Raw genomic sequence first — 23,915 nt, 5'->3', positions numbered from 1 at the left:
GAGCAACTGTGATGTCGTCTTCAGTAGACAACGTGGCAAAATGGCCGCATCCTGAGATGGATAAAAATGGTTGGATTTTGCTTCATAACTCATATTCCACACATTTGATATGAATCAGAATGTCGTGTTCAGACTAGTAAGGTCACATATAACATATTGTCAAGAAATGATTTCCCCTTTAACACCCAGAAAACAAAGAAAATGATTGACAGAAGCAAAAACCCACCGTTGAATCTCATGATGTGCTTTAAAGAGTCCAGGTCCTGGACCTCAGCTTGGTCACGACGGAAGATCTTGGCTCTGGGGCAAAGATCGTAGGAGAAGTCTTCTCCATATTCCTGCCACATGTGGTCATACCCGCTCAACTTGTAGATGTTCTGGTGGAACGGAACGTTGTAGGACGGCCAATAGCCTTCGGTGGTAAACAAACGATGATCAGGTCTTCAAAGACCAAACTCAAAACAAATAGCTTTGTCAAGCAGGTTTACCTTGGCGCAGTGCTTGCGTCTGGTCTGAGTACTCCACCAGGCCAGGGATTTGCTCCACCACAGTCAGAGAACCATCAGAAATACTGTGGCCCAGCTTTACTTTGCTCCTGTCCACCACCATGTACTGGTTGTTGTACGTGCCTGCAACAGTTGAGTAAATATATCTCCGGTTTCTGTGAAGGGTTTGGTTGCCTTGTATAACTCACTCACCAGAGTTGAACTTAGAGAAGACTTTCGCCCACTCCTCGCCTGTATGAGCCAAACTGTGAGCCAGTCGAACCCTCTGCCAGGCCAGCAGGCTTTTGGGGCTGATGCTGTCGAAGAGGGACGAGTTGAAGACATTGTTGGTGGTCTGGGTCATCATGAGACCGCTTCCCAAGAGATAGAAGTCATCCAGGGACACCAGGAAACCTGAGAAAGGCATTCACAGCGTTAAAGGTGTATGATACGCTGCTTTGACACAAATTCTCATCTGCGTGCTTACCAGGGTAGCTGCTGAATGACAGTTTCCCAGTGGCCGTGTGGGGGTCAGCAATGTGGAAATCCCAATGTTTGTAGATCCGCATGGTGGCTGCGTACGTGTACCAGCTGGAGTGGGCAAAGAGGAGGTTCTCAAAGCCTGGGAGCATCTGGTAAGAGGGATCAGAAATTTTTAACTCATTCACTGCCATTGACGGCTGTAGACGTCAAAGATCTGTTTTAACTGGCCTGGCGGTGAATGAGGTAAAACTCAAGATTCTGTGTGAAGTAAACATGTCCAATGTGTGAGTTTTCCCCGGGAACTCTGGCTTCCTTCCTCATTTCAAAGACTTGCATGTTAAGGTTAATTTAAAACTCTCACACTATGGTCACATATTGTATAGTGATTTTAAAAAGGGGGGTTGATGTTTTACTATGTTACCGGTTCGGTCATTGTTTTCCAAAGTAAAAACAGATGTTTGCAAATTTCTTATTTTGATTAAACACAGAAGATAGTCAGTCTTCTTTCATTAAGGACTACAGAAATCATTGAACCATTACATTGGATTTGGACAATTTTATAATTTGAAAAAAAAAAAAAAAAAAAAGACGCCAAATGATAACTTGTTAAAATTTTTGTCGATTAATTTGACAATCGATTATTTGATTAATCAATTAATTTTGACAGCGCCAGTGTGTACAGCACAATTCCAAGTTTTTGAAATTCAACCCGGACTACTTTCATACACATGGATATAAATTGGATATGTATTTGATGCATCTGCATTATGAACACTTATCCATACACATCGATCTAATCTGCAAATTTGTTTAGAGTTGTGTTGATTTTATATTTGACTTTAATTTAAGGTGAATTTGATTACTGGTAATCTGCATTTTAAAAATCAAATCATTAAAAATTAGCTAAATTGTGAAATCGAGGCACATATAAACTCTCTTGTCTTATTCTGAATTATTAGAAGCTGTTGTTCTTTAGTTCTATTATAACCAAACATTATTGTGAGTGGCAGAATTCTGAATGGGTGGTTCACAAGACGTGTGTACAATATGTACTAACTACTTAACTCCTCAAAATGTATAAATATGTTCAATTTTAAATGTTTTAAGTGTCCCAAAGACATATTTATGTTTGTTTGTTTTTTAATGCGAGAGCATACAGAAGGCTTTGATGCAGCCTTTGAACTGCAGAGAACAGGTGAAGCAATGGTAGTAATTACAAAAATGGCTAGCAGGTGGTAGCAGAGTATAAGAGTTCAATGTTTGAACTTGAAAACAAGCTAATTTCCACACAATTCTAAACAGATTCGTGAATAATGATGAAATGTAGCTATATTCTAATGCTAATTGCTGCAAAACGAAAACAGATAGAAATGTACTTTTTTTTTCTTGATGAAAGAAGAGACGCTAATCTTTCCTTTGGTAGGTTCCATGTTTTTATAGCAATAGAACATAATATTCTGTGGGCCTTGCAATATCAGTCAAAATCCAGTAAAACAGCCGGGAGTGAAGCGGGTTGCTTCAGTGAAAATGGCTGCAAGTGAATGAGTTTTAATTGTGGCATTTAAGCAAGTAATGCAAGTAATAGTCTGTATACATTATTGTTGCCTGAACATTTTGCACAGGATTTATTTTTGAAGAAATAACACATTTTAACGTTTGTTGTGTTTATGATTTTGATTAAAATCAATTAAAATTGTAATTGTCTAGAATGAAACAAAAATAGACAGTTTTTTTTTTTGCAACATTACCCAGCCCTACTTTAATTTAATGCCACATAAAACATGAAACGTAAAGTTCACATTTATAGTGATGTCAGTAATTCAGCCATGCAGACAGTTCATTTATTTTGAGTGGCAATGACTTGACATCATATTTTGGTAGACGAAAATGAGAAGACTGAAAAGCATCGCATCAACACTCCAAAATATTTTTACCTCCTCCCATCACGCTCCTCCAATCTGGGATGATCTCCTACACACGAGACCATATTTACTTCCGTAAAAACTCCTGAGTGATGATTTTTTTTTGTGTGCAAATAACTCATCGCCGTGCTTGGTGCACTTGTGTGTGACATCTTGGATGCATTACAAGTCACATTTTCTATTTTAATGTGAACGAGTACATAGCAAGATCGTATATATTTATCCATTTTCTAAACCGCACTGCTTCATTTTGGAGAATAAGAAGGTCAAAGATTGAAGATGTAAGAGCATTTTTAGTTGAGTGTGTATGTTTTTGGAAAACCTGGTGAAAGGTGTTTCATCTTAATTAGTACCCTTTTGGTCCCTGACCTTTATGAGTGCTGAGCAGTGTCCCATCCCTGGAAGTTGAAAGTGTTTGGGTGGAGAAGGGTTGGCGGCCATGGCAGGGATCAGATCCAGCAGGTCTCCAACTGCGTTCAGGAACTGAACAGCAAACAGGGACAGTGGCTGCGGAAATGACAGCAAATGTCGAGCTTTTAGAAAACAAAGAGGCCAACAAAGTAAAAGCCATGCACACTAATCACGGGAAAATAAAATAAGAAAAAAAAATGCTTATTGTAACTTTTATACATGCAATTATATCCTAAGTATTAATGTCAAGACTGTTTTCTGAACTTCCCCAAAACTATAAGCCAGTACTTGTCCATATTATGTCAGATCAGCATTTCTTGTTCCTAAAAAGGTTGACCAAGAATGGTGACGCTAGCCTTGTATAGAAAGTTCCTCCTTCCAGAGAAGCCTCCCAAAACTCCCACAATGATTTACACGTGTAATCTTACAACGGCAAAAACTATAACAAAAAGATCTGAACACCTTTTTCCCTTGTCTCTTGGCCCATTCTGCAACTCCAGCTTGCAGGCCGTCCATCTGGGCCACAATGAAGCCCGCGTGTCTCCACAGTGGATCGGAACTCTTGTTCATTTTCACTTGTGTTCTGGTCCAAGAGTCCTGCTGCCTTGCAGAGCCAAGCACAGTCACATGTTGTTCACAGCTCAATGTTGTCATTCCAAGCACTCAAAGGTCACTTGCTAAAAGGGACGCGTGGAAGAGATTGTGGTATAGAAGATGTTATAGCAAACTTACTTCATGAAGCTCTGAACCTGGCCCAGGATGTTGGGGTCATGGATGAGCTGAGGGTAAATGTTAGTGTAGTGGTCTATCATCTGTCTGGAAAGGAAACAAGGCAAACGTCAAAGTCTGGAGGTGATTTCAATCCTTTTAAATGATCCAACCCTAAAGTGCGTTGGATTTCAAGGAGCATAATAGTCAGTAGGAACACGGAGTCATTACATGTCCATTGTACTTACTGTGCAGTGAGAAAGCCTTCGAGGTACCCTGCCAGGAAAAACGTGACTTCATCAGTCTCTGGTGTTTCTCCATATCCAGCTCGGATCTCAAGGACACTCCAGCCTGTACTGGACAAGGTGTCATTCAGGAAGCCGTATGCGTCCCCATTTAAATCTAGGACCCCATCCTTGCGTAGCACGGTCTTCTGTTGGGCGTCCCAGTAGACTGTAGCTTTTGTCAATTCTGGAAGAAACAACAAATGCGTGCAACAGAAGGCAGAAATATGTTTGCTGATTGTAATGAAATGTTTGGATGATGTGCGGTGACTATCAGGTGACGTGTCGTGTGCTGATACTGATACAAAGTGGCTACAATATTAGGTACACGACACAAGTACAGTCTTCCCACTTTTGAAAATGTTTTTTGTTGACGGAGATTGACGTTTGAAGTGGAATATTTTGCTTTCTCGTTCAGCCAGTGTTAAGTATCGATTTCAGTACAAACACTATAACTGGAAGTATATTTTTTCAAGTTGGTTACAAAACGTACAATAACATCCCATTTATTATAATGGTGTCTTCATTGGTATAAACTACAATTTAAAAAAAAAAAATCAGAAGCAGGAGGCCGTCCTCATTATTCAAACGTACCGTCACCACATGTGAACAAACAGAATGTACAAAAGCACAGAGTCAAAGTATAATTTGTATGACCTACTTACCCCCGGCTGCAGAGGAGACCGTCAACGCCGCATTGAGTAATACAAAAACACACACACTTTTTAAAATCATAATTCCACTAAGTAAGTAAGTGAGCCGAGGTGTACATTACAGGAGACAACCGGCCACTACTAAGAAGGAGCTAAGAAGTGAAGTGGGAACGTTTGGAAGAGCCAAGTCGCCTGGCGGTAAAAGAAGGAATAACACTACGTGGATCTCGTGACTGAGGGATAAGCTTGTTATTCAAGGAAACGGCGATAAAGTACAATGGCGGAGATATGCTAGCACAAGTTGTACATTATTTCTTTTTGTGGGGGAACAAAAATAAGGTTCACCCCAGATGGGACTCGAACCCACAATCCCTGGCTTAGGAGGCCAGTGCCTTATCCATTAGGCCACTGGGGCACCAATTAGAAGAGATATATTATACCTTATATAGACATCAGCAGCCACGACATGGACCAGAAACTGGACTCATTCTGACGCATTCTGAAATAAAACACGGACAAAATACAGCCCTTCAAATCACAGTATCTATTGAAAACAAACATCCATCCATCCATTTTCTTGACCGCTTATTCCTCACAAGGGTCGCGGGGGCTGCTGGCGCCTATCTCAGCTGGCTCTGGGCAGTAGACGAAACTGGACTCATTCTGACGCATTCTGAAATAAAACACGGACAAAATACAGCCCTTCAAATCACAGTATCTATTGAAAACAAACATCCATCCATCCATTTTCTTGACCGCTTATTCCTCACAAGGGTCGCGGGGGCTGCTGGCGCCTATCTCAGCTGGCTCTGGGCAGTAGACGGGGGACACCCTGGACTGGTTGCCAACCAATCGCAGGGCACACAGAGACGAACAACCATCCACACTCACACGCACACCTAGGGACAATTCGGAGCGCCCAATTAACCTGCCATGCATGTCTTTGGAATGTGGGAGGAGACCGGAGTACCCGGAGAAGACCCACGCGGGCACGGGGAGAACATGCAAACTCCACCCAGGAAGGTCCGAGCCTGGACTCGAACCGGAGACCTAAAACAAACATTGATACATAAATTTTCCTGGTTCCCAGGAGACAGTATATGAACAAAACACCCCCCCCCCCCCCCCGGCCCACCCCCATAGAATAAGCATATTTGGCAAGAAATCAAACAGAATTAATATGGCAAAAGTTCAAATATATTAGCAATAGTCCTTCAACATTCATATTTACAAGTAGTGTTTGGATTTTTATCACGTGAGCTAGCTTTTCTGATCTTGTACACTACCTGTGACAACATTGATCGAAGAGTACAGTAACAGAATAATTATATTGAAGACTTTGGTTGTGAAGATTTGTGAGATCCCTTGTGCAGCTTGAAATTATAAAATATGCCATGAAAACATTCGGGGGAAAAAAGAAAAAGAAAAAAAAGAGGTGTAACAGCTATGTCACCACCTGTAGGCTATTGGTCCAACTTAGTAAATAAAAATGTAACAATCACTCGTAAACATCACTGATCCAGAATACACAGCCCAGTTCAGACATTGACAAATAAATAAGAAGGCACAACTCAAATGAGATGATTCCTACTCTACAGCAGCAAAACACTCCCATAATAGTCATTTTTTTTTGCCATTTATGTCAAACCCATTCAGCAACAAACTGATGGATGGAGAACACAATTTAAAAAAACACATTATATGAAAACGTAAGGTACTAGAGCAGTATGTTAGGAGTCTTCAGCCATCTCAGCTTCTAATCCCCCTTCTGAAAATCAGTATTTTAATAGCACGACAGCAAGCAGTGACCGAGTGAGACTTCTTCATGTCAACGCCACAAAGTCATCATTCATTCATCATCGATCAGTTTCTCGCTTCCGTTCTCTGCCTGGGTGCCTTCACAGGTTCCTCCTTCCTCCGCTCCCCCCGCGCAATCCTGCACCTCCTCCTCATCAGTGTAAGTAAACGACTGGCTGCTGTAGTTGATGGTTGTGCGGGAGAGGTCCACCTCGATGGGGAATACGTCGGCCTCCTTGAGCACGGCGTAGCACTCGTCGTAGTAGCGGGACATGCCTGACACGAAGCGCTGGAGCTGGAAAACGATGTCCTGGACTACATGATGCCAAGAGGAGAGGGAGAATTTTGTGAATTGTTGGTTGAATTAAACTTTGGTTGACATGAAAGAATGGCTCATGACTGACTGTACACATTAGACATACAGGGAGTCCTCGAGTTAAGGCGCACTCAACCTAAGGCATTTCGACTTTACAATGGTTATGCCCCGTCCGCCATTTTGGCCCCGTCCGCCATTTTGGCTCCTTCTCTCCCATATAACCCGCAGTGTTTTCCCCTCGTCTGCTATTTAGCCCTTAGCTAGCGAGTGCTATTTCGCCCTCTTTTTCCACATCATGGCCCCAAAGAAGAAGAAAATTATCAATGTTGGTCCAGCCAGCAATTACCATGGAAATGAAGCTAAACTTCATAAAAAGATCGCAGAAAGGAGACACTGATGAACATCGGCAAAGACTTCGGCTTCAGTCAGAGAGTCATACAGCATCTTATTTTTTTATTTTTATTTTTTATTTTAATGTATTTAGGTTTTTTTTTTACGCAAATTATTTTGATGTAAATATTTACTTTAATGGGGAAATTCAACTTAAAGAAATTCGGGTTACAACGGAACTCTGAAGTAACTCGAGGACTCCCTGTATTTTGAAATGGACCAATGGACTTTATTGGCCAAAAGCTTCTAATCTGTCAAGGATGTTTTTCAAGTTTTGTAAGTAAGCTGCCTTATTATTTGAAATGTTTTAAATATCCAAAGACGTATTTATACGTTGTTGTTGTCGTCAGTTTAAAATTTGTTTTTTTTTTTTTTTTTTAATGCTAGATCATACAGAAGGCTTTGATGCAGCCTCTCAACTGCAACGAACTGCTGAAGAAATTGTAGTTATTACACAAACGGCCAGCAGGTAGCAGCAGAGCAAAGGAGCTCAACCAGGGCCATGTTGAAAAAGAGCTTGGTGAATAATGATGAAACTTAGCTATATTCTAATGCTAATTGCTACAAAACTGAAACAGATCGAAATATACTTTTTTTTCCTGATGAAAGAAGAGACTAATCTTTCTTTTGGTAGGTTCCATCTTTTTTTATAGCAATAGAACACAATATTCTGTGGGCCTTGCAAAATCAGTCAAAATCCAGTAAAACACCCAGGAGCGAACGGGATTGCTTCTGTGAAAATGGCTGCGAGTGAATGAGTTAAGATCATCCATTTCTGCAGATAAAATCTAGATTTAAATAAAATCTAGATGGGGGTTGAATGAGAGGGAAAATCTGCAACCAACCATGTTTCTGATCCAAAAGTTCTATCTTCTCCAGTACATCTTTTCTCATCTTCGCGAAGCGTGCACGAGCCTCCTGCCGACACCGCAGCACCAAGCGGTACTCGTAGTTCCCGGTGCATACGCGATACAGAGGTTCTCCAATTGCCTGTTGAAAGGAACGTTCGTGACTGAAACTATAACAGTAGTCCCTATTACTATGATCAAGTTCGTGATCATCCTCAAAAGAATTTCTCTATTTCTATGGTGGAACTGGAACAGTAACTTACAATGCTGGTGTATTCTTCATCATCCATTTCCTTCACCTTTAAGCAGTAGGACTGCAAGATAAAAATTATGTCTTCTTTCATATGTCAACTGATTGCTTGGAGGTTTTGGCAATTGGACAGAATGCAGTCAATTTACCAAATATTCAAACTTGACATCCAGGTACTTCCGAATAGTGAGCTTTGTGTCTGGTATGGCCTTGTGAAGGTATGTGTTCAAATCATGGAGCATCTGCACAGCACAGATGTCAGTTACATCATTGAACATGATTTCGGACAGAGACGCACAATAAGACAGTCAACCCACGCATACAGTGGAACCTCTACTTTCGAACGTCTCTTCATACGAAATTTTCGAGTTACGAAACGCCTCAACGGGAAAATATTGCCTCTTGTTACGAAAGAAATTTCTAGATACAAAAGGTAAAAATACATTACCGAACGCAACATACCTTCGGCTATGGCTATTTCCTACCATAGGTATCTATGAGCGTAAATACTAGATCGGTGTTTGTGCATCTTTCTGGCAGCCCATTGGCTAAGAGGAACCTCTATCATAGGTATGAGCGTATACTAGATCGGTGTCTGTACAGTGTCCTCATCATTCATCCCGCGGCCCATGAGGCGTTCGATAGTTTTTCGTAAATGTATGAACTAACGGCCAACGAATTTGTGCAAAAATTCAAACAATTGGTGATTGATGAAGGCACAGTAAATTTCTAATTACGACGAGACGGGCCTTTTTTTTTTAAAAAAGATGCCTCGCCATATCGGAAGTTTCCATGAAGTTTCAGAATTTGTTTAAAAGAATCGCCCAGAAAAGTGTTCACCAGTCGGGCGTTTGCCTTGGACATTTCCGAAGGATTGTTTATTTAAAAAAATAAATAAATAAATAAATAAAAATAACATCCATGGATCAGTTCTTTACAAAACACCAGGCAAATAAAAAAAAATACTCTGAGAGAGGAGAACATGAACCAGAGGGCAAAAAACGATGAGGACAGCAGTTAAAAAGGTAAATGACCATCATTTTCATTCTTTACTCTATTCTTTGTTATTTACATTATGCACAGCTCTCATTTATTGTGCAATAATCTAATTGCAACATGTATTTGTTACATGTTTTGATGCATTTTTTATGCTTTATAAAACATTTATGTCTGAAATTTGGGAGGCTTGGAACGGATTAGGACATTTACATGGAAAATGCGTCTCTACTTACAAAATTTTCTACTTAAGAACTTTTTTCCAGAACCAATTAATTTCGTAAGTAGAGGTTCCACTGTATTTGCATTCGCAGATTTTTTTGGGGAAAACCTATCCTCCGATATTTGCTCGAAACGCCTGTTAGTTTAGGGCTCTTGATGACTACAAAGATGACTTGAGCTAGGCCGTTATGTCGCCGTTATTTGTCCTTGCTTGGCGCCTTTCTATCTGTCTGTATATCTGACATACGTATCCAGTAAAAACCAGTTAAGGCCATCAGGCCACACATTCTCACATGGGGAGGTTGAGCCGTTCACCCATGTGGGCGGGCGGCCTAGACAGTATAAGTGCAGGGACGATGTTGAATAGATCAGTTCCTCTTCCACATGCTAATGGAAGAGGGTTCCGCAGCTGTGTACTCGATCTTTCTGGCATCCAGTAAACAGTTCAACTGAAGAAAATGCAGCCGTCCGGTTATTGCTGTTATTACAATATTGTGAGCATTAAGATACAAGAACCAGTGGAAGTTCCCACCCAGAACTTTACACGCCTCAGTCAGTTAAAGCAATAAATGTGTTCATTTTTCTTCTTGTTTTTTTTTTTTTTTTTTTAAATGTGTTTTTAGTAGAGAATAGTGATTTTTACTGTCACGTGAGGGTGGCCTGTTTGTGTTGAATAATTTTAGCTACTGAATAATTGTTTGTGTAACATGGGTTCTTCCTGGTTGTATACATGTTGGCTACATGGTATTGATGCTTTCTAGTCCTCTCTAGTTAAGGTGCTTTGGCACCATTTTCTAGCAACCATATGCTATTACAAGCACCTATTGTAGGGGCCGTGAATTTTTCATAAATTTTTGCTATTTGCATCAGGCCTTGGTCTCTATAACCTGCCAAAAGTGGGGGTTCACTGTTCAGACAAACAATTCCAGAGGTATTTTACAAAGGAATGTCAAATTCTTATCTCTCCTTTAACAACAAAAAGCAGAACTCAATACTGTACTCACAGGCTTGATAGTCTTCAGCAACTGAATGCCGTACTTCTCAATGCTGCGGTGAGCATCGGCAAACTTCACAAACGCTTCGCTGGCTGCAGCTTGGGGCTCTCGCACGCCGATGATGGAAAAAACGTCTCCAAATGCTGTAAGTCGAATCAATCAATGCATTAGACAACGTAAATGCTCAGTTGCAACATTTTCCTCAGATTCCCGTCCTCACCTCTGTGGGTTTGTGAAAGCTCAAAGAAGGCTCTGAGCAGTTGCTTGGTGTGCTCCATCAGACCTGCAGGAAAGCAGAAATGATAATTGAATGTGCATACTTCAACACATGACTACTTGCCTTTTAAATAACACTATAGGAGTAGAAGATCCAAAATAATTCAGCATTATTACCTTTGTAAAGCTCAGCTGTTTTTTCCAGTTCTTCCAGTCTTTTAACCAGCCCATCTGCACATTAAATAAGCATGCTATATTAATGAATTCAACAAAAATTACATTTGAGGTTATTGCCTTACCATTGCATAAAATAGCTCGACTCAGGCCGAGAGCATCTGCGGTGCCAGAACTCATATTCTCCACCAGCCGATGTTTGACTTTCTTCAGCACTGAAACATGAAATGTGTACTTCTAGTTAAGATGTGGAATCGGGATGCAAAACATAAACATATGGGTGCATCAGTGTGTCACAAACCTATATCCAGAGATTTTCCCTGTTTTGGGTCTGCTTGCAGTTTGTTATAGTGGATTATTGCTTCACCCTAACAAATCAGAAAATGAAATATATCAGCCAAAAATACATGGTCCTTTGTCACATGAGTTTATGAGCTTACAAAGTCAGCAACCGTATGCACTGATTTTAAAAAAAAAATGATTTACTTTCTTCTTGCTAAGATAATCAAATATTTCAAATATTCTGCCTTTATAATTATGCAAATAATCAAATAATTTATTTTGAAGTGCACATTACTCTGATTTACAATTTTTATTTATTTATGATGAAAAATATTAAGTTCTTCATGGCTAGATGTCACATCCACAAAAATCTATAAAATTATGTTCACGTCTTCTCACAGTCAACACTTTTACATTTGTTGTTTATTTTATTGAGACTCCAATAAATTTTAAAATTGTTTGTAATCAATACAATGTAACTTTGTGACACAATAATAAAATGAAAAGAAACATTTGTATTGACGGGACAACATCGGGAAAAGGTAATCCTGTTTCACACACTAAACCCATCTTTATCCCAGCATGCAGGAAGTCATGAAATTCCATGGTCACCAACAATGGATGGTAAAAACAACACAGCAACTCTGCACATATTGTGCCGAGAGACGCTTTACACTGCGCCACAAACCAGTCAAGTCCCGGTTCTCTGAAGTCATTTGGGAGTGTTGGAACTGCTCTCGCTTGGTTGAAGCTGGACTCAAAACTGTAAGTAATCTTTTATACCTATTTTACATGTTTCTGTTGCATGTAATGTTCAATGTTCCCTGCCAGTCCTCTCAACGACAGCGAATGTTAACAAATATGTAAATAGAGAAATTAACGGGGTACTGCTGTAGTATAGTGTACCTGCACAGCTTGAATCATTTTGGCTACTTCCACCTTTGTTTTTCCCTTCACCGTTTTGCCATTGACGCCAGTGATTTCATCACCTGCTGCAAGCATCCCTTCCAGAGCTGCTGGTGTGTTGTCAAACACCTGATAAGCCAGAGGAAACATTTCTAATTACTACCATTACACTGAAATGTGATGTTCCCTTTTTAATAATAATAATTAAAACAAAAACTTTTTTGAACTGCATTTACCTGAACAATATAGAGACAGGGACAGTATTGTGCCCCACCACCAATGCTGATCCCAATCAGGTTATTTGCATCTTTTTTCAGACAGACAGTCCCTGGTACTGTAGGTATCCCTCTGTGGTAGAGAGAATATATCATTACTATATATACAGCACGTTCAAGTGCAATGCGTACACATTGAGCTCAGAAACATGTTTGATTTGTCACTACAGACGTGGTCTTGTGGAAGAATTAGTTCTTAAATCACAGATGTGAATTGTAAGCCTATGAAATGTATACTGTACACGACTTCAATAAAGACTTTGTAACAGATAGGCATAGCAGGTAAAGGTTGTCCTATAAAATGATTTCTAAGACCTATTTTCAAATGGAATAGATGGTGAACTCACAATTTATCCTCCTCTAATTCAAAGTCCATGTCAGTGAACATAGCAGTCTCACACCTGTCCGTGGGAAAACCTGTTGGAGATTAGAACGACACATAATGCAGGTTAGAAAAGGGGTCACTACAAGAAGACACTAAAAACTCATTTTAAGACGCAAAGAACATTTTGCGGCTGAGAGTAAAGCTGATTAAATCCCTCTTATAAAATGGAAGCCACTTCAACTAGTGGCTACATTGTGTGACACAGACATGTGGGTGTGTAAAAGCTAAGTGCACGGAATGGCATGCAACATTTAATAACCATTGAGAGGTTTTCCTTCAGATGACGTAGCCAAATGCATGAAAATTTGCTCACCGTGGCTAATTAGCTGCTAGCAAGTACTTGCGAGGCAGGTGGATCAGAACGTTTCGTTTTCTCAGTAAAACAACAAACCTTCAGCGGAATTAGCGTGAGCTCCTCAAGCACAAACCGATGTACCATCCCTTGCTATGCAAGTATGCATAGATGTCAATCGCGTTATTTGCTAAATTGTTCAGTTCTGTTGGAAATATTTTATTTGTCCGGATGACAGAGTTGTTTACTTATTTACGTCATTTCCGGTGTGTAGTGGAAGTCGGTCATGGAAATTCCTGATTCTTCGGCCTCATTCTCATTAAAATAGAACATATTCTATAGTGATTTAAAGTAGTTATATATAAATACTGACAAAACGTTTAATATAAAATTACACGGCAAAGTATTTAAACATTGTCAAGAAAATCGCGACTGTTGGAGTCGTATATCTATAACCACTAGAGGGAGATAAAGTACTACATGAAGTTGTTTTTCTTCACTTTATTAAATTTTTCTATAAACATACGCTTACAACGCCTGAACATGGCAACAATATAAAAAACAAAAGAGAATATGAAAATAAAAAAAAACTAGGATTCTTGCACATCATGTCACTTAAAATCAAAGATAGCGTTTACTTAAATTTTTTTTAAACAATAACTGCTTATTTGTGGCACTTATTTTCGTTGCATACTTGTTTCTTTCCCACTTCTTCAAGCATACAAAAAAAACAAAAACAAAACAACAACCTTAAGATCAGCAATAAGTACGACATGAATGACATATGAATGAGCGCGCAGTGTCCCCGAAGAGCCTCGGCCCCCGAAAGTCGGACAAAACCGGCTCATATCAGTGACAACACTGGAACTGCCCGTGCGGTGCCCCAATCGAGATTTTATTTTATCTGGCTTAACCCGTCATCGTCGATTTGCTTACAAAAGAAATCGACTATCATGTTTTTACCATTTTCTTTCATTTATAAGGTCACATTTGAAATGTAATGTACAGTTAAAAAAATTAAAATAATAAGGGTGAAAGAAGGTGTTGTCGACTATGCATAGTTATATTCGATGCTTTTCCTCCCTGATGTGCATATTAGTGAAATGTGGATTAGTAGGTGCAATGATGGAGTAAACTGTATAATTTAATATGGCACATGGGAATCCTACCGAGTGTTAATAATTATGCATATTTTTGATGATGTCAAGTTTAAAACAACATGATGGTTCAGAACTTCAACTAGTTTGAACTGGAACATGATAAACAACAAGGCATTTTGACTGGACTATTAGGAGCAGAAAAAAAGTTGGCTATCCATCCATCCATCCATCCATCCATCCATCCATCCATCCATCCATCCATCCATCCATCCATCCATCCATCCATCCATCCATCCATCCAATCCCAGCTGGCTCCGGGCTGTAGACAGGGTACACCCTGAACTGGTTGCCAGCCAATTGCAGGATGTAAATACAACAAATAGTAAAAGCCCAGATTAAGCCAATGTAGACACCGGCTGGTTGTATATTTAATTTCTTAACGGTTATGACCCCATCCTATTCCCGCCACCCTAAGGAAATATAAAATTGGTGATTTACTATGTTGAGGCTAATTGCTCACAGTACAGTGAGTACACTGTGCTATTGTGTTTTTTCATACAAAGGCTTACTGTTTGACTTAACTACCACATTTAGTGAAAACGTTACATCCCGACGTTGCTATCCAACCCAAACGAATGGTGTTCCTCTTTAAACTGCGGAAACCCTATATAAAACAGAAATAGAACATTTAGTGGGCTGGTTAGCATGCAAATGGCAGACCCCTTTGAAAGTGTATTGCTGTAACATCTTATTGACCTTCTGTTTGTATAAACACCTCTTTTCCAATCCCTGTCCAGACTTTAGAGCAATGATATTGACAATTCCGATTTTACATCACCAGCTAAGTCAAAATGGCGGTCAACTCTGTGAAAGGAAGCTCTCCACTCATTCAAAAGCATTCGACTTTGGATTGTTGTAATTTGAATTGTGAGGATTATTTTGATTTTAAAATGTGATGAGATGACTACTATAACAATCTTTGGGTTGTATGATAGTCACAAGCAAATGCAATACAATACGCCGTTTGTCTTCACTTTTAAAAGGAAGCATTTGCATTGTGTTGCAATGGGGAAGTATCAGAAATGCCTGGCTGTTCGGAATTGTCAATACTGCATTTGCATTGAAAACCCTGATTGATGAGAATGACACGATCACTCTTTGGTCTCATTGTGCAATTGTGCGTGTGTGTCACTTTATAAACAGAAGTGACACCTCATAGCCACACTTTTGTGTTGCAGGAGAGAAGATTCATCCTTCCGTGGTCGGTACCTCAGGGGATCACCACCAACACCCAAAATGAGCACAGTGAGTTTATTTGATGCCGTTTCTTTTACTTGCAGTAGATTACATGTCAACTTGAACTTGCTGAAATTATCTCACTCTTCTATCTTAGAAACTTGAAATGAGCAATGTAAGCCTAAAAGTTGGGGATCAGCTGAAGATAAAGGGAGAAATTTTGCATGATGCTCAAAGGTAAAATCCACAATAATTTAGGTCTTGACATATTTATGCACTGTAGTTATGTTGCTAGAATAATAAACGTTGTATAATCATTGTCACTCACGAGTTATTGAGTACTTCATAGGGATGTTCGATACCACTTTTTTTCAGACTGATACCGATACCGATACTCGGACCCTCAGTACTCACCGATACCGATACCAACTGTCGATACCAGTAGTACATTTTGACAAATAAAAAAAATCACTAAAAGATGTTTTTAAACAAATATATTTTCTTTAATTTTGACCAAAAAAAAAAACAGCACAGTCACTCTTCAATAGTCTTAACGCTCAAAATAAAACACAAAAATGATCTTTTAGTTTAAGATTCACAATTTTGAAGTATTACCAAACCGGTGAAGTTTTGGCTGAAAAACTGCTGCAAGCTAGCGCCAGTTACAGGCAAGGAGGACTCACTTAAAGTCTTCCCCCTCTGCCATCGGTCGCTTGTACTCGTCTGCGTCACGAGTACTCGAGTACTTGAAAAAAGGCTGGTATTGGCCCGATACCGATACCTGGTAGTTGTACTCGCCCATCCCTAGTACTTCACATAATGCTTATTATTGAATATGTGTGGATGCACTGAATCGCTTTGTATTTATTTCAAAATCCCATCAGATTTCAGATTGACCTCGGCAATGATTCAGAAGACCTGGCTTTGCATTTCAACCCGCGATTCCACGATGACACAGATGGAGCAGTTATTGTGTGCAACTCAAAGTTTGCCGGTTGCGGGTGGGAGTGAGCTATGGAGGAGTGAAGACGTGCCTCGACGTAGCTCGCCAAATTTGTGCTTAAAAGTTTTGCCTGAGTGCTTGAAACGCCACTCAAACTTGGCTTAAGTGACTATAGTGATAACGTGATTCGTGTGAACAAGAGTCGGAGTGAGTTTAAAAAATGGGTAAACCAAAAACTAAAAAGACCGGGGTGCCGAATGCAGGCCCAGACGCCTCCTCGGATCCAGAGTCGCCGCTGCCACCGGTGGAGATTGAGCCCTCGGGGGATGGCCCTGTGCTAGCCGCTATAGCATTGCTGCGGACGGAGGTGAACACAATCAGGTCCGATGTGTGTAATGCCCTGGACAATCGTATATCTGAGGTTTCAACTACTATTCGAAACGAGATTTCGTCTCTGAAGCAAAGCATGGAAACTTCAATCTCGGATGTGAGGAATGACTTGGCTAAACACGACAGTGCCCTGGCGGAGCTACAGAGTTGCGCGTCCACTCATTCCGATGGCATTGCTACTTTGGAGGCTACAGTGGACCGTTTGTCGTCGGAGCTGAAGAAGGTGGAACGAAAATGTGAGGACCTCGAATCGCGATCCCGGCGAAATAATATAAGGATCTCGGGGATGCCGGAGGGAACGGAGGGCCCCAGGATGACGGAGTTCGTTTCAAGTGTCCTAGCGGATGTGCTATCACTTGGGGAGAAGCCGCTAGTCGACCGCGCACACCGTGTTGGTCGACAGCGGCCGACGCAGAATGATTCACCGCGACCCGTTATCCTGAGAGTGCATTACTACCACGTTCGAGAGGAGATTCTACGAAAAGCGGCCGCAACACGGAACCTGGTTTACAAAGGCTCGAGGATCAGCATATTTCCGGATTTCCCCGCGTCCATCGCGAAGCAAAGGGCTGCTTTTACTAAAGTGAGAGAGATGCTGCGAGGGAAACCCGGCGTAAGATATGGATTGGTTTACCCAGCCAAACTGATGGTGTCACATGACAACGTGAAGATGGCTTTCACCGACCCCAAAGTGGCTCTCAGCTATGTCGAGGAGCATTTTGCTTCTCCTTAAAGCTGTAAAGGTCTGTGAAACACACAGTTTTACCAAGACACCCACAAGTCACTGAGTGAGTTCAGAAGCATTTCTTTGTTTCTGTTTAGTTTTTTTTTTTTACATATACATTGTAAAACATTTATGTTACTGAGCATTCATTATTACAAATATTATTTGAATATGGCGAGCTACTGGGTGGTTTTAGTTACTAGGTTAACAGAGGTTAGCAGTAACTGGTTAGGGAAGTTTACTCTATAATTTTGTTTTGATCTATTTTATTTGATTTATTTTTGTTTGTTGTTTGTATTTGAATGCTTCCTGTAGTTTGTTCGTGCCATGGCTTGTTGTTTTCAGCCTGGCTGAGTTTGTTATTATGTTTGATGTTATGTTGTTGTTGTTGGGAGGGTCGGGGTATCCAGCTGCCTTATGGTTCTAATTTTGTTGTTCACATGCCCAGTATTAAGATACATATACTTCATAGTCATTTATGTCAGCACAAGGTAATCTGAATTCAGGAAGAACTGTGACCCTGGTTACTTGGAATGTTCGTGGTCTGAACAATCCTATTAAAAGGGGCAAGGTTTTATCCCATCTCAAGTCATTAAACCCAGATATTGTATTTTTACAAGAGACGCATCTTAAAAATAAATCTGATGTAAGGTTGAAAAGTAGATGGGTTGGAAACGTATATCATTCTTCCTTCCCTGTTAAATCAAGGGGGACTGCCATTATGATGAAAAAAGGATTTCCGTTCATTCATAAACAGACAATATCTGACAAAGATGGTCGATATCTGATTGTTATTGGTGAACTTTTTTCTCTACCCCTTACCCTGTTAAACATTTATGCACCCAATGTAGACAATCCATCATTCTTTAAGACAGTCATGGGACTCATTCCAGATGTATCACAGACTAATATTGTCATTGGAGGAGATTTCAATTGTGTGCTTGACCCTTATCTTGATAGGTCTTCATCCACAAAACAGGCTAAAAATAATTCAAGTGTATTTCTGAATACATTTATGGAAAATTCGGGTCTGTCCGATATCTGGAGAGCGATGAACCCTACCGGTAGGGATTATTCATTTTACTCAACAAGACATAACTCATATAGCAGAATAGACTATTTTCTTGTCGATGCAAAATTGTTGCCACATATTCTTCATACTAAATATCATAATATTGTGATTTCGGATCATAGTCCTTTGACATGTACTTTGAATTTTCAAAATATAACAAAACCACAACGGTCTTGGAGATTTAACCCATTGTTGTTAAGTGATAAAGAATTCTGTAATTATTTACAAAATCAAATCTCTTTGTACTTTGATATCAATGATAACCAGGAAACTTCTGTTGCAACTCTATGGGAAGCCTTCAAAGCCTATTTACGAGGCGTGGTCATCTCATTTGAGTCTGCCAGGAAAAATAAAAATAAAGCCAAACTTTTAGAACTTGACCAAAAAATTAAAGACTTGGATAAGAAGAATGCCAAAGCGCCCTCCAGTGAATTATACAAAAAGATAGTTGCATTAAAATTTGAATATAATGTTCTCCTCTCCGAAAAGATTTGTAAAGCATTTATGTATACAAAACAAAAATATTTTGACCTCGGTGATAAACCACATAAACTCCTGGCGAGGCAGCTTAGGAAACAAGAAAATGACCGTTCAATATATTCTATTAAATCCACTAATGGCCAGGTTCTCACAGACCCAAGAGATGTTAACAGTAGATTTTTCCAGTTCTATCAAAATTTGTATATTTCCAAACATGATACAGAACCCAAAGTAATGACGGAATTTCTAGACAGTTGTTCATTTCCCCATTTGGAGGAAAGCGACATAGAGCAATTGAATTCTGAAATTACTCTTGATGAAGTACAAAAAGCTATTACTTCAATGAGGAATAATCGTGCTCCCGGACCAGACGGAATTCCGAGTGAGTTCTATAAAAAATATAGTGATGTTGTAAGCCCATATCTCCACAAAACATTTACTCAAGCTCTTCTGGATCGGGTCCTTCCGCCAACACTTACAGAGGCAGTTATTACTGTGATACATAAAAAGGGTAAAGATAGTGAAGAGGTGGGCTCTTATCGGCCTATTTCTTTATTGAATCTAGATGGGAAATTATTTTCTAAAGTCTTAGCTAACAGATTGAGCCCGTTTCTGACTCGTCTGGTGCACCCTGACCAGACCGGATTTATACCCGGGAGGAATTCTTTTTCTAATCTTAGACGACTGTTTAACATTATATATTCTAAAATTGGACTTAACAAGGACCTAGCAGTTTTGTCATTAGATGCTGAAAAAGCATTTGACCAAATAGAATGGTCGTACTTATTTGAAATCTTACACAGGTATAAACTTGGTGATAATTTTATCTTAATGGTTAAATTGTTATATACCAACCCATCCTCTCGGGTTTTTACGAACCGAATATTCTCTCCACGTTTTACTTTACATAGGGGAACAAGACAGGGCTGTCCCCTGTCTCCTTTAATTTTTGCTCTCGCAATTGAACCGCTTGCAGAAAGCATTCGCTCGGACCCGTCAATTTTTGGTTTTGACACAGAGAACACATCAAATAAAATTTCGCTATATGCAGATGACGTGCTGCTATTTATCACTCAACCAGAAACCACCATCCCTGCTCTTTTGAGTAAAATAAACTTGTTTGGCTCGTTCTCCGGATATCGGATAAACTTGAATAAGAGTGAACTCTTGCCTGTACGCGTGATCAATTCCACTTGGTTACAAAGTCAACCTTTCAGTATCACCTGGAATCAATTTACATACTTAGGGATTCAAGTGACAAAACACTATACTTCTCTATTTAAGGAAAATTTTTCACCTTTAATGTCTAAATTGCAATCAGATATAACTTTCTGGGACATGCTTCCTATTTCATTGATTGGTCGGGTTAATGCTATAAAAATGATTTTTTTACCCCAAATTCTTTATTTATTTCAGAACCTTCCAGTGTTTCTGCCGAAATCTTTTTTTAAACGATTAAATTCTATTATTATTCCATTCTTATGGGGTTACAAAGTACATAGAATTGCCAGACGACATCTTAGCAAACCTAAAAAAGAAGGGGGACTGGCACTCCCAGACTTCTTGAAGTACTATTGGGCCTCACATATTCGGCTTATGAATTTTTGGATTGGTAAAAGTATGGAGTGTCTCTCGTGGCTGGAAATGGAACTGGAGGCCTGCCGACCTTATTCATTGGGCGCTCTTCTTCTGTCTCCTACACCAACTGGAAAGACACTATACCAGGACAGTGTTATGATTCATAATACTATACGAATTTTTAAACAAATTCAAACACATTTTAAGGTCAAGTCGCTATCGCTGATCATTCCAATTGCAGAGAATCCATCCTTCAAACCATCACTTTTAGACCACACATTTAAAACTTGGAGACGAAATGGTATTCACACCATTCGTGACTTATACTTTGAGGGGGGATTTGGCTCATTTAAGCAGGTTCAAGAAAAGTACAACCTTCCAAGTTGTGATTTTTTCAGATACCTACAGATAAGGGATTATGTGAGGAGACATCAGCTTGACAACGAGGCTTGTGCCCCCACCTATCTTGATATATGCCTTACATTTGACCCGAATTCAGAGAAGCTAATTTCTCGTATCTATGCTCACTTGTTATTGTTGGAGCCAGTTAAGTCTGTGTTATTAAAATCAAAGTGGGAGGAAGAATTAGGTGTGACCATCACAGAGGTACAATGGGAAGAAAGCCTGAAGTATATTAATAGATGCTCTCGTAATGCAAGGCACTGTTTAATCCAGTTTAAGGTATTGCATCGCCTTCATTTCTCTAGAGCAAGGTTACATGCCATCTATCCAGAGGTGTCCTCCACTTGTGTGAAATGTTCTTTGTCAGAGGACACTCTCAGTCATAGTTTTGTTCTGTGTCCGAAGGTTCGTGGATTCTGGACGGAAATTTTTGAAATGATGTCTGAAATCCTTCATAATCAGTTGGAACCTGAACCTTTGGTGATTATTTTTGGATGTTCTGATAACATTGTAAACTTGAGTCATGCAGAACGTTGTTTCGTTTCTTACTGTATTGTAATTGCAAAAAGATTGCTTCTAATCCACTGGAAAAAGAAGGACACACCATCACCAAGACACTGGCTAAGAGATCTTACAAACACACTTCATCTGGAAAGGATACGATTCATTCTCTCTGATAATCTCTCATCCTTTACCAAAATATGGCAACCACTCTGTGATTATCTTCACCTGTAACATGTGAGGTTTGGGCATGTGTTTCTTTTTACACAAGTGATTTTTATGTATGTTGGGACAGATAGGCAGCTGGATGTTGTTTTTTGTTGTTGTTTTTTTTTTTTTGTTTGTTTTTTTTGTCTGTTTGTTTGTTTGTTTTTTTTCCTTTTTCTTAAGTAGTTTTTTTTTTTTTTTTTTTTTTTTTTATTAATATAAATGTGCAGATGCATACTACTTTCTTTATTGGAATTTGTACTGTACTATTTTGTTTTCTGCTCAATAAAACATATGTTAACAAAAAGTTTGCCGGTTGCTGGGGTGAAGAGAAAAGGGAAATACACAACCCCCTGCACAGAGGCACTCACGTTAAGGTGAGATAGTCTGACACTGTGACTAGAACATTAAACTTGCCAGGACCTACAAGTTATTTGCTCTTTTTTTTTTTTCTTAAAAGGACTTCTTAAGGGTTAACCTCAGTATATTTTCTGTTACAGATAGCGTTGAAGCTCACTGGTGACATGTTTGAAGTCGAACTTCCTGATGGACGTCAAATCCTGTTTCCTAACCGTGTTGACACGGCAGTCATCAACTATGTCAGAGTCACAGGAGACTTCAAAGTTACCTGCATGAAAATCTGTTAAGATATCAATTTAGACTGAATTGGGAGATTTTTTGTCAATTAAATGTTAGTATTCCCAATTTTGAAGCAAATTCAACTTGTATTCTTCCCTACTTTGTCAAATAATTTTTTCCCCCACCTTTATTTCTCTTCACCAACTCAAGAGCCAAGGCCATCTCCAAACAACAACAACAACAAAAGTTCATTTTTAAAATCTAATTTCTACTAGACTGCTTGGACCAAGCCATTCAATTCATGCCAAGCTCTAAACACCAAATTGACATTAAAGTATGATTTGCATCTTGTATCTCTGTCTTTTTTTATTATTATTAGAGAAAAATGTGTCTCTTTATAATATAATCTCTTTATAATAGATCAAGCTCAACTACATTAAAGGGGAAGTCAACCCAAACATTTTCTTTACAATATGTTGTATGTGAACCCTGCACCCTCCACCCAATCCCACCTTACCCACTTATCTAAACACTGCAAACTAATTAAGATTGCTATTTGTGGAATACAAGTTAAGAAGCAAAATTCACCAATTTTTATCCATCTCAGAGGGCAGCCATTTTGCCACATGCTGTCGAATGGAAATGACATCACAGTTTCTCAGGGCTCAGGTAACGACCGATCAGCTCAGCATCAGGAAACAGGTGAGCCATGATTGGTCATTACCTGAGCGACTATGATGTCATTTTTAGTTAAAAGTAAGTAGCATAATGGGTCCCTGAGATGAATAAAAATGGGTGGATTTTGCGGAGTTTGTCACATTTTTACTCGTGACTGCCACCTCTGGTCTAAAGCATAACAGCAGCCTCTTTATCAAGCTCGTGCATGGTGGTCACCCCGGTAAGTGCGGTTGCAGTAGGCTATACTCATCTGGACATTGGTGTAGCGTGCACGATTTAGATCAATCTTTAAAATTCCACAAACTCAATATTAATCAGAATACCATGTTTAGATTAGTGGGGCTGCATAGAACATTATTGTCAATGCATAGAACATTATTGTCAAAATCATTGTTGGGTTGTCTTCCCTTATAAGTACTTGGGCTGACTATTAGTCAGGAGAAATTTATTATTTAAAAATAAGAATAATCTGTGGGTACTGTGCATCATTAGTAAATTTTGATATTGCATGTCAGAACATCTATCCATCCATTTTCTATACCCTTTATCCTTATTGTCATGGGTGAGCTGGAACTGTCCTAATGTTCTCAAATATTCAGCAGACACGGGTTGTGCTGGCTAAATAGGCCTAAATGCAAATGATTTAAACACCTGTAATAAATTTAATCCGTGAAGAAGTTAGCTTTATGTTTTACATTTATTATACTGTAAATGTTTTAAGGGTCAAAAACCCCT

General features: G+C 39.4%; 3 protein-coding genes and 1 non-coding gene across 5 annotated transcripts in view; 1 reads left to right on the top strand and 3 right to left on the bottom strand.

Annotated features, from left to right (window-relative positions):
- plbd1a (phospholipase B domain containing 1a) overlaps nucleotides 1-5,333 on the bottom strand; it is an 8,438-nt gene extending 3,105 nt beyond the window's left edge. Inside the window, exons 1-9 of the mRNA XM_077502044.1 lie at nucleotides 4,959-5,333; nucleotides 4,258-4,480; nucleotides 4,034-4,117; nucleotides 3,764-3,905; nucleotides 3,260-3,397; nucleotides 973-1,117; nucleotides 699-899; nucleotides 489-629; nucleotides 227-412 (exon numbers count right to left, since the gene is read on the bottom strand). Of these exons, the coding sequence (XP_077358170.1) occupies nucleotides 227-412; nucleotides 489-629; nucleotides 699-899; nucleotides 973-1,117; nucleotides 3,260-3,397; nucleotides 3,764-3,905; nucleotides 4,034-4,117; nucleotides 4,258-4,480; nucleotides 4,959-5,028 (1,330 nt within the window). The 5' untranslated portion in view covers nucleotides 5,029-5,333. The remainder of the gene's footprint in view (nucleotides 1-226; nucleotides 413-488; nucleotides 630-698; nucleotides 900-972; nucleotides 1,118-3,259; nucleotides 3,398-3,763; nucleotides 3,906-4,033; nucleotides 4,118-4,257; nucleotides 4,481-4,958) is intronic.
- Nucleotides 5,289-5,361, bottom strand: trnar-ccu (transfer RNA arginine (anticodon CCU)). Its single transcript has one exon. It is a non-coding gene; the product is annotated as a tRNA-Arg (tRNA).
- Nucleotides 5,362-6,125: 764 nt separating this feature from the next.
- On the bottom strand, nucleotides 6,126-13,559 carry pick1 (protein interacting with prkca 1). 2 transcript variants are annotated; one of them, XM_077502068.1, is made up of 13 exons: nucleotides 13,312-13,559; nucleotides 12,961-13,030; nucleotides 12,575-12,686; nucleotides 12,339-12,467; nucleotides 11,452-11,518; nucleotides 11,276-11,365; nucleotides 11,154-11,207; nucleotides 10,981-11,043; nucleotides 10,770-10,903; nucleotides 8,697-8,789; nucleotides 8,561-8,611; nucleotides 8,295-8,439; nucleotides 6,126-7,058 (listed from the first exon to the last, which is right to left on the bottom strand). In XM_077502068.1, the coding sequence occupies exons 2-13, from the start codon at nucleotides 12,999-13,001 to the stop codon at nucleotides 6,796-6,798; spliced, it is 1,242 nt and encodes a 413-aa protein (XP_077358194.1). In that variant the 5' UTR covers nucleotides 13,002-13,030; nucleotides 13,312-13,559; the 3' UTR covers nucleotides 6,126-6,795. The 2 variants fall into 2 exon arrangements, with proteins under 2 accessions (XP_077358194.1, XP_077358185.1); XM_077502059.1 differs by having other exon boundaries at nucleotides 13,390-13,555.
- Nucleotides 12,104-22,855, top strand: LOC144004689 (galectin-2-like). Its single transcript, XM_077502107.1, has 6 exons — nucleotides 12,104-12,197; nucleotides 15,629-15,695; nucleotides 15,784-15,863; nucleotides 16,511-16,625; nucleotides 22,244-22,300; nucleotides 22,424-22,855. Exons 2-6 carry the CDS (start codon nucleotides 15,687-15,689, stop codon nucleotides 22,568-22,570), a joined length of 408 nt encoding a protein of 135 aa, XP_077358233.1. The 5' UTR covers nucleotides 12,104-12,197; nucleotides 15,629-15,686; the 3' UTR covers nucleotides 22,571-22,855.
- Nucleotides 22,856-23,915: the final 1,060 nt, after the last annotated feature.

This window comes from Festucalex cinctus, chromosome 1, assembly GCF_051991245.1.
Source record: "Festucalex cinctus isolate MCC-2025b chromosome 1, RoL_Fcin_1.0, whole genome shotgun sequence".
NCBI lineage: Eukaryota > Metazoa > Chordata > Actinopteri > Syngnathiformes > Syngnathidae > Festucalex > Festucalex cinctus.
This window is presented reverse-complemented; position numbering and strand designations above follow the sequence as displayed.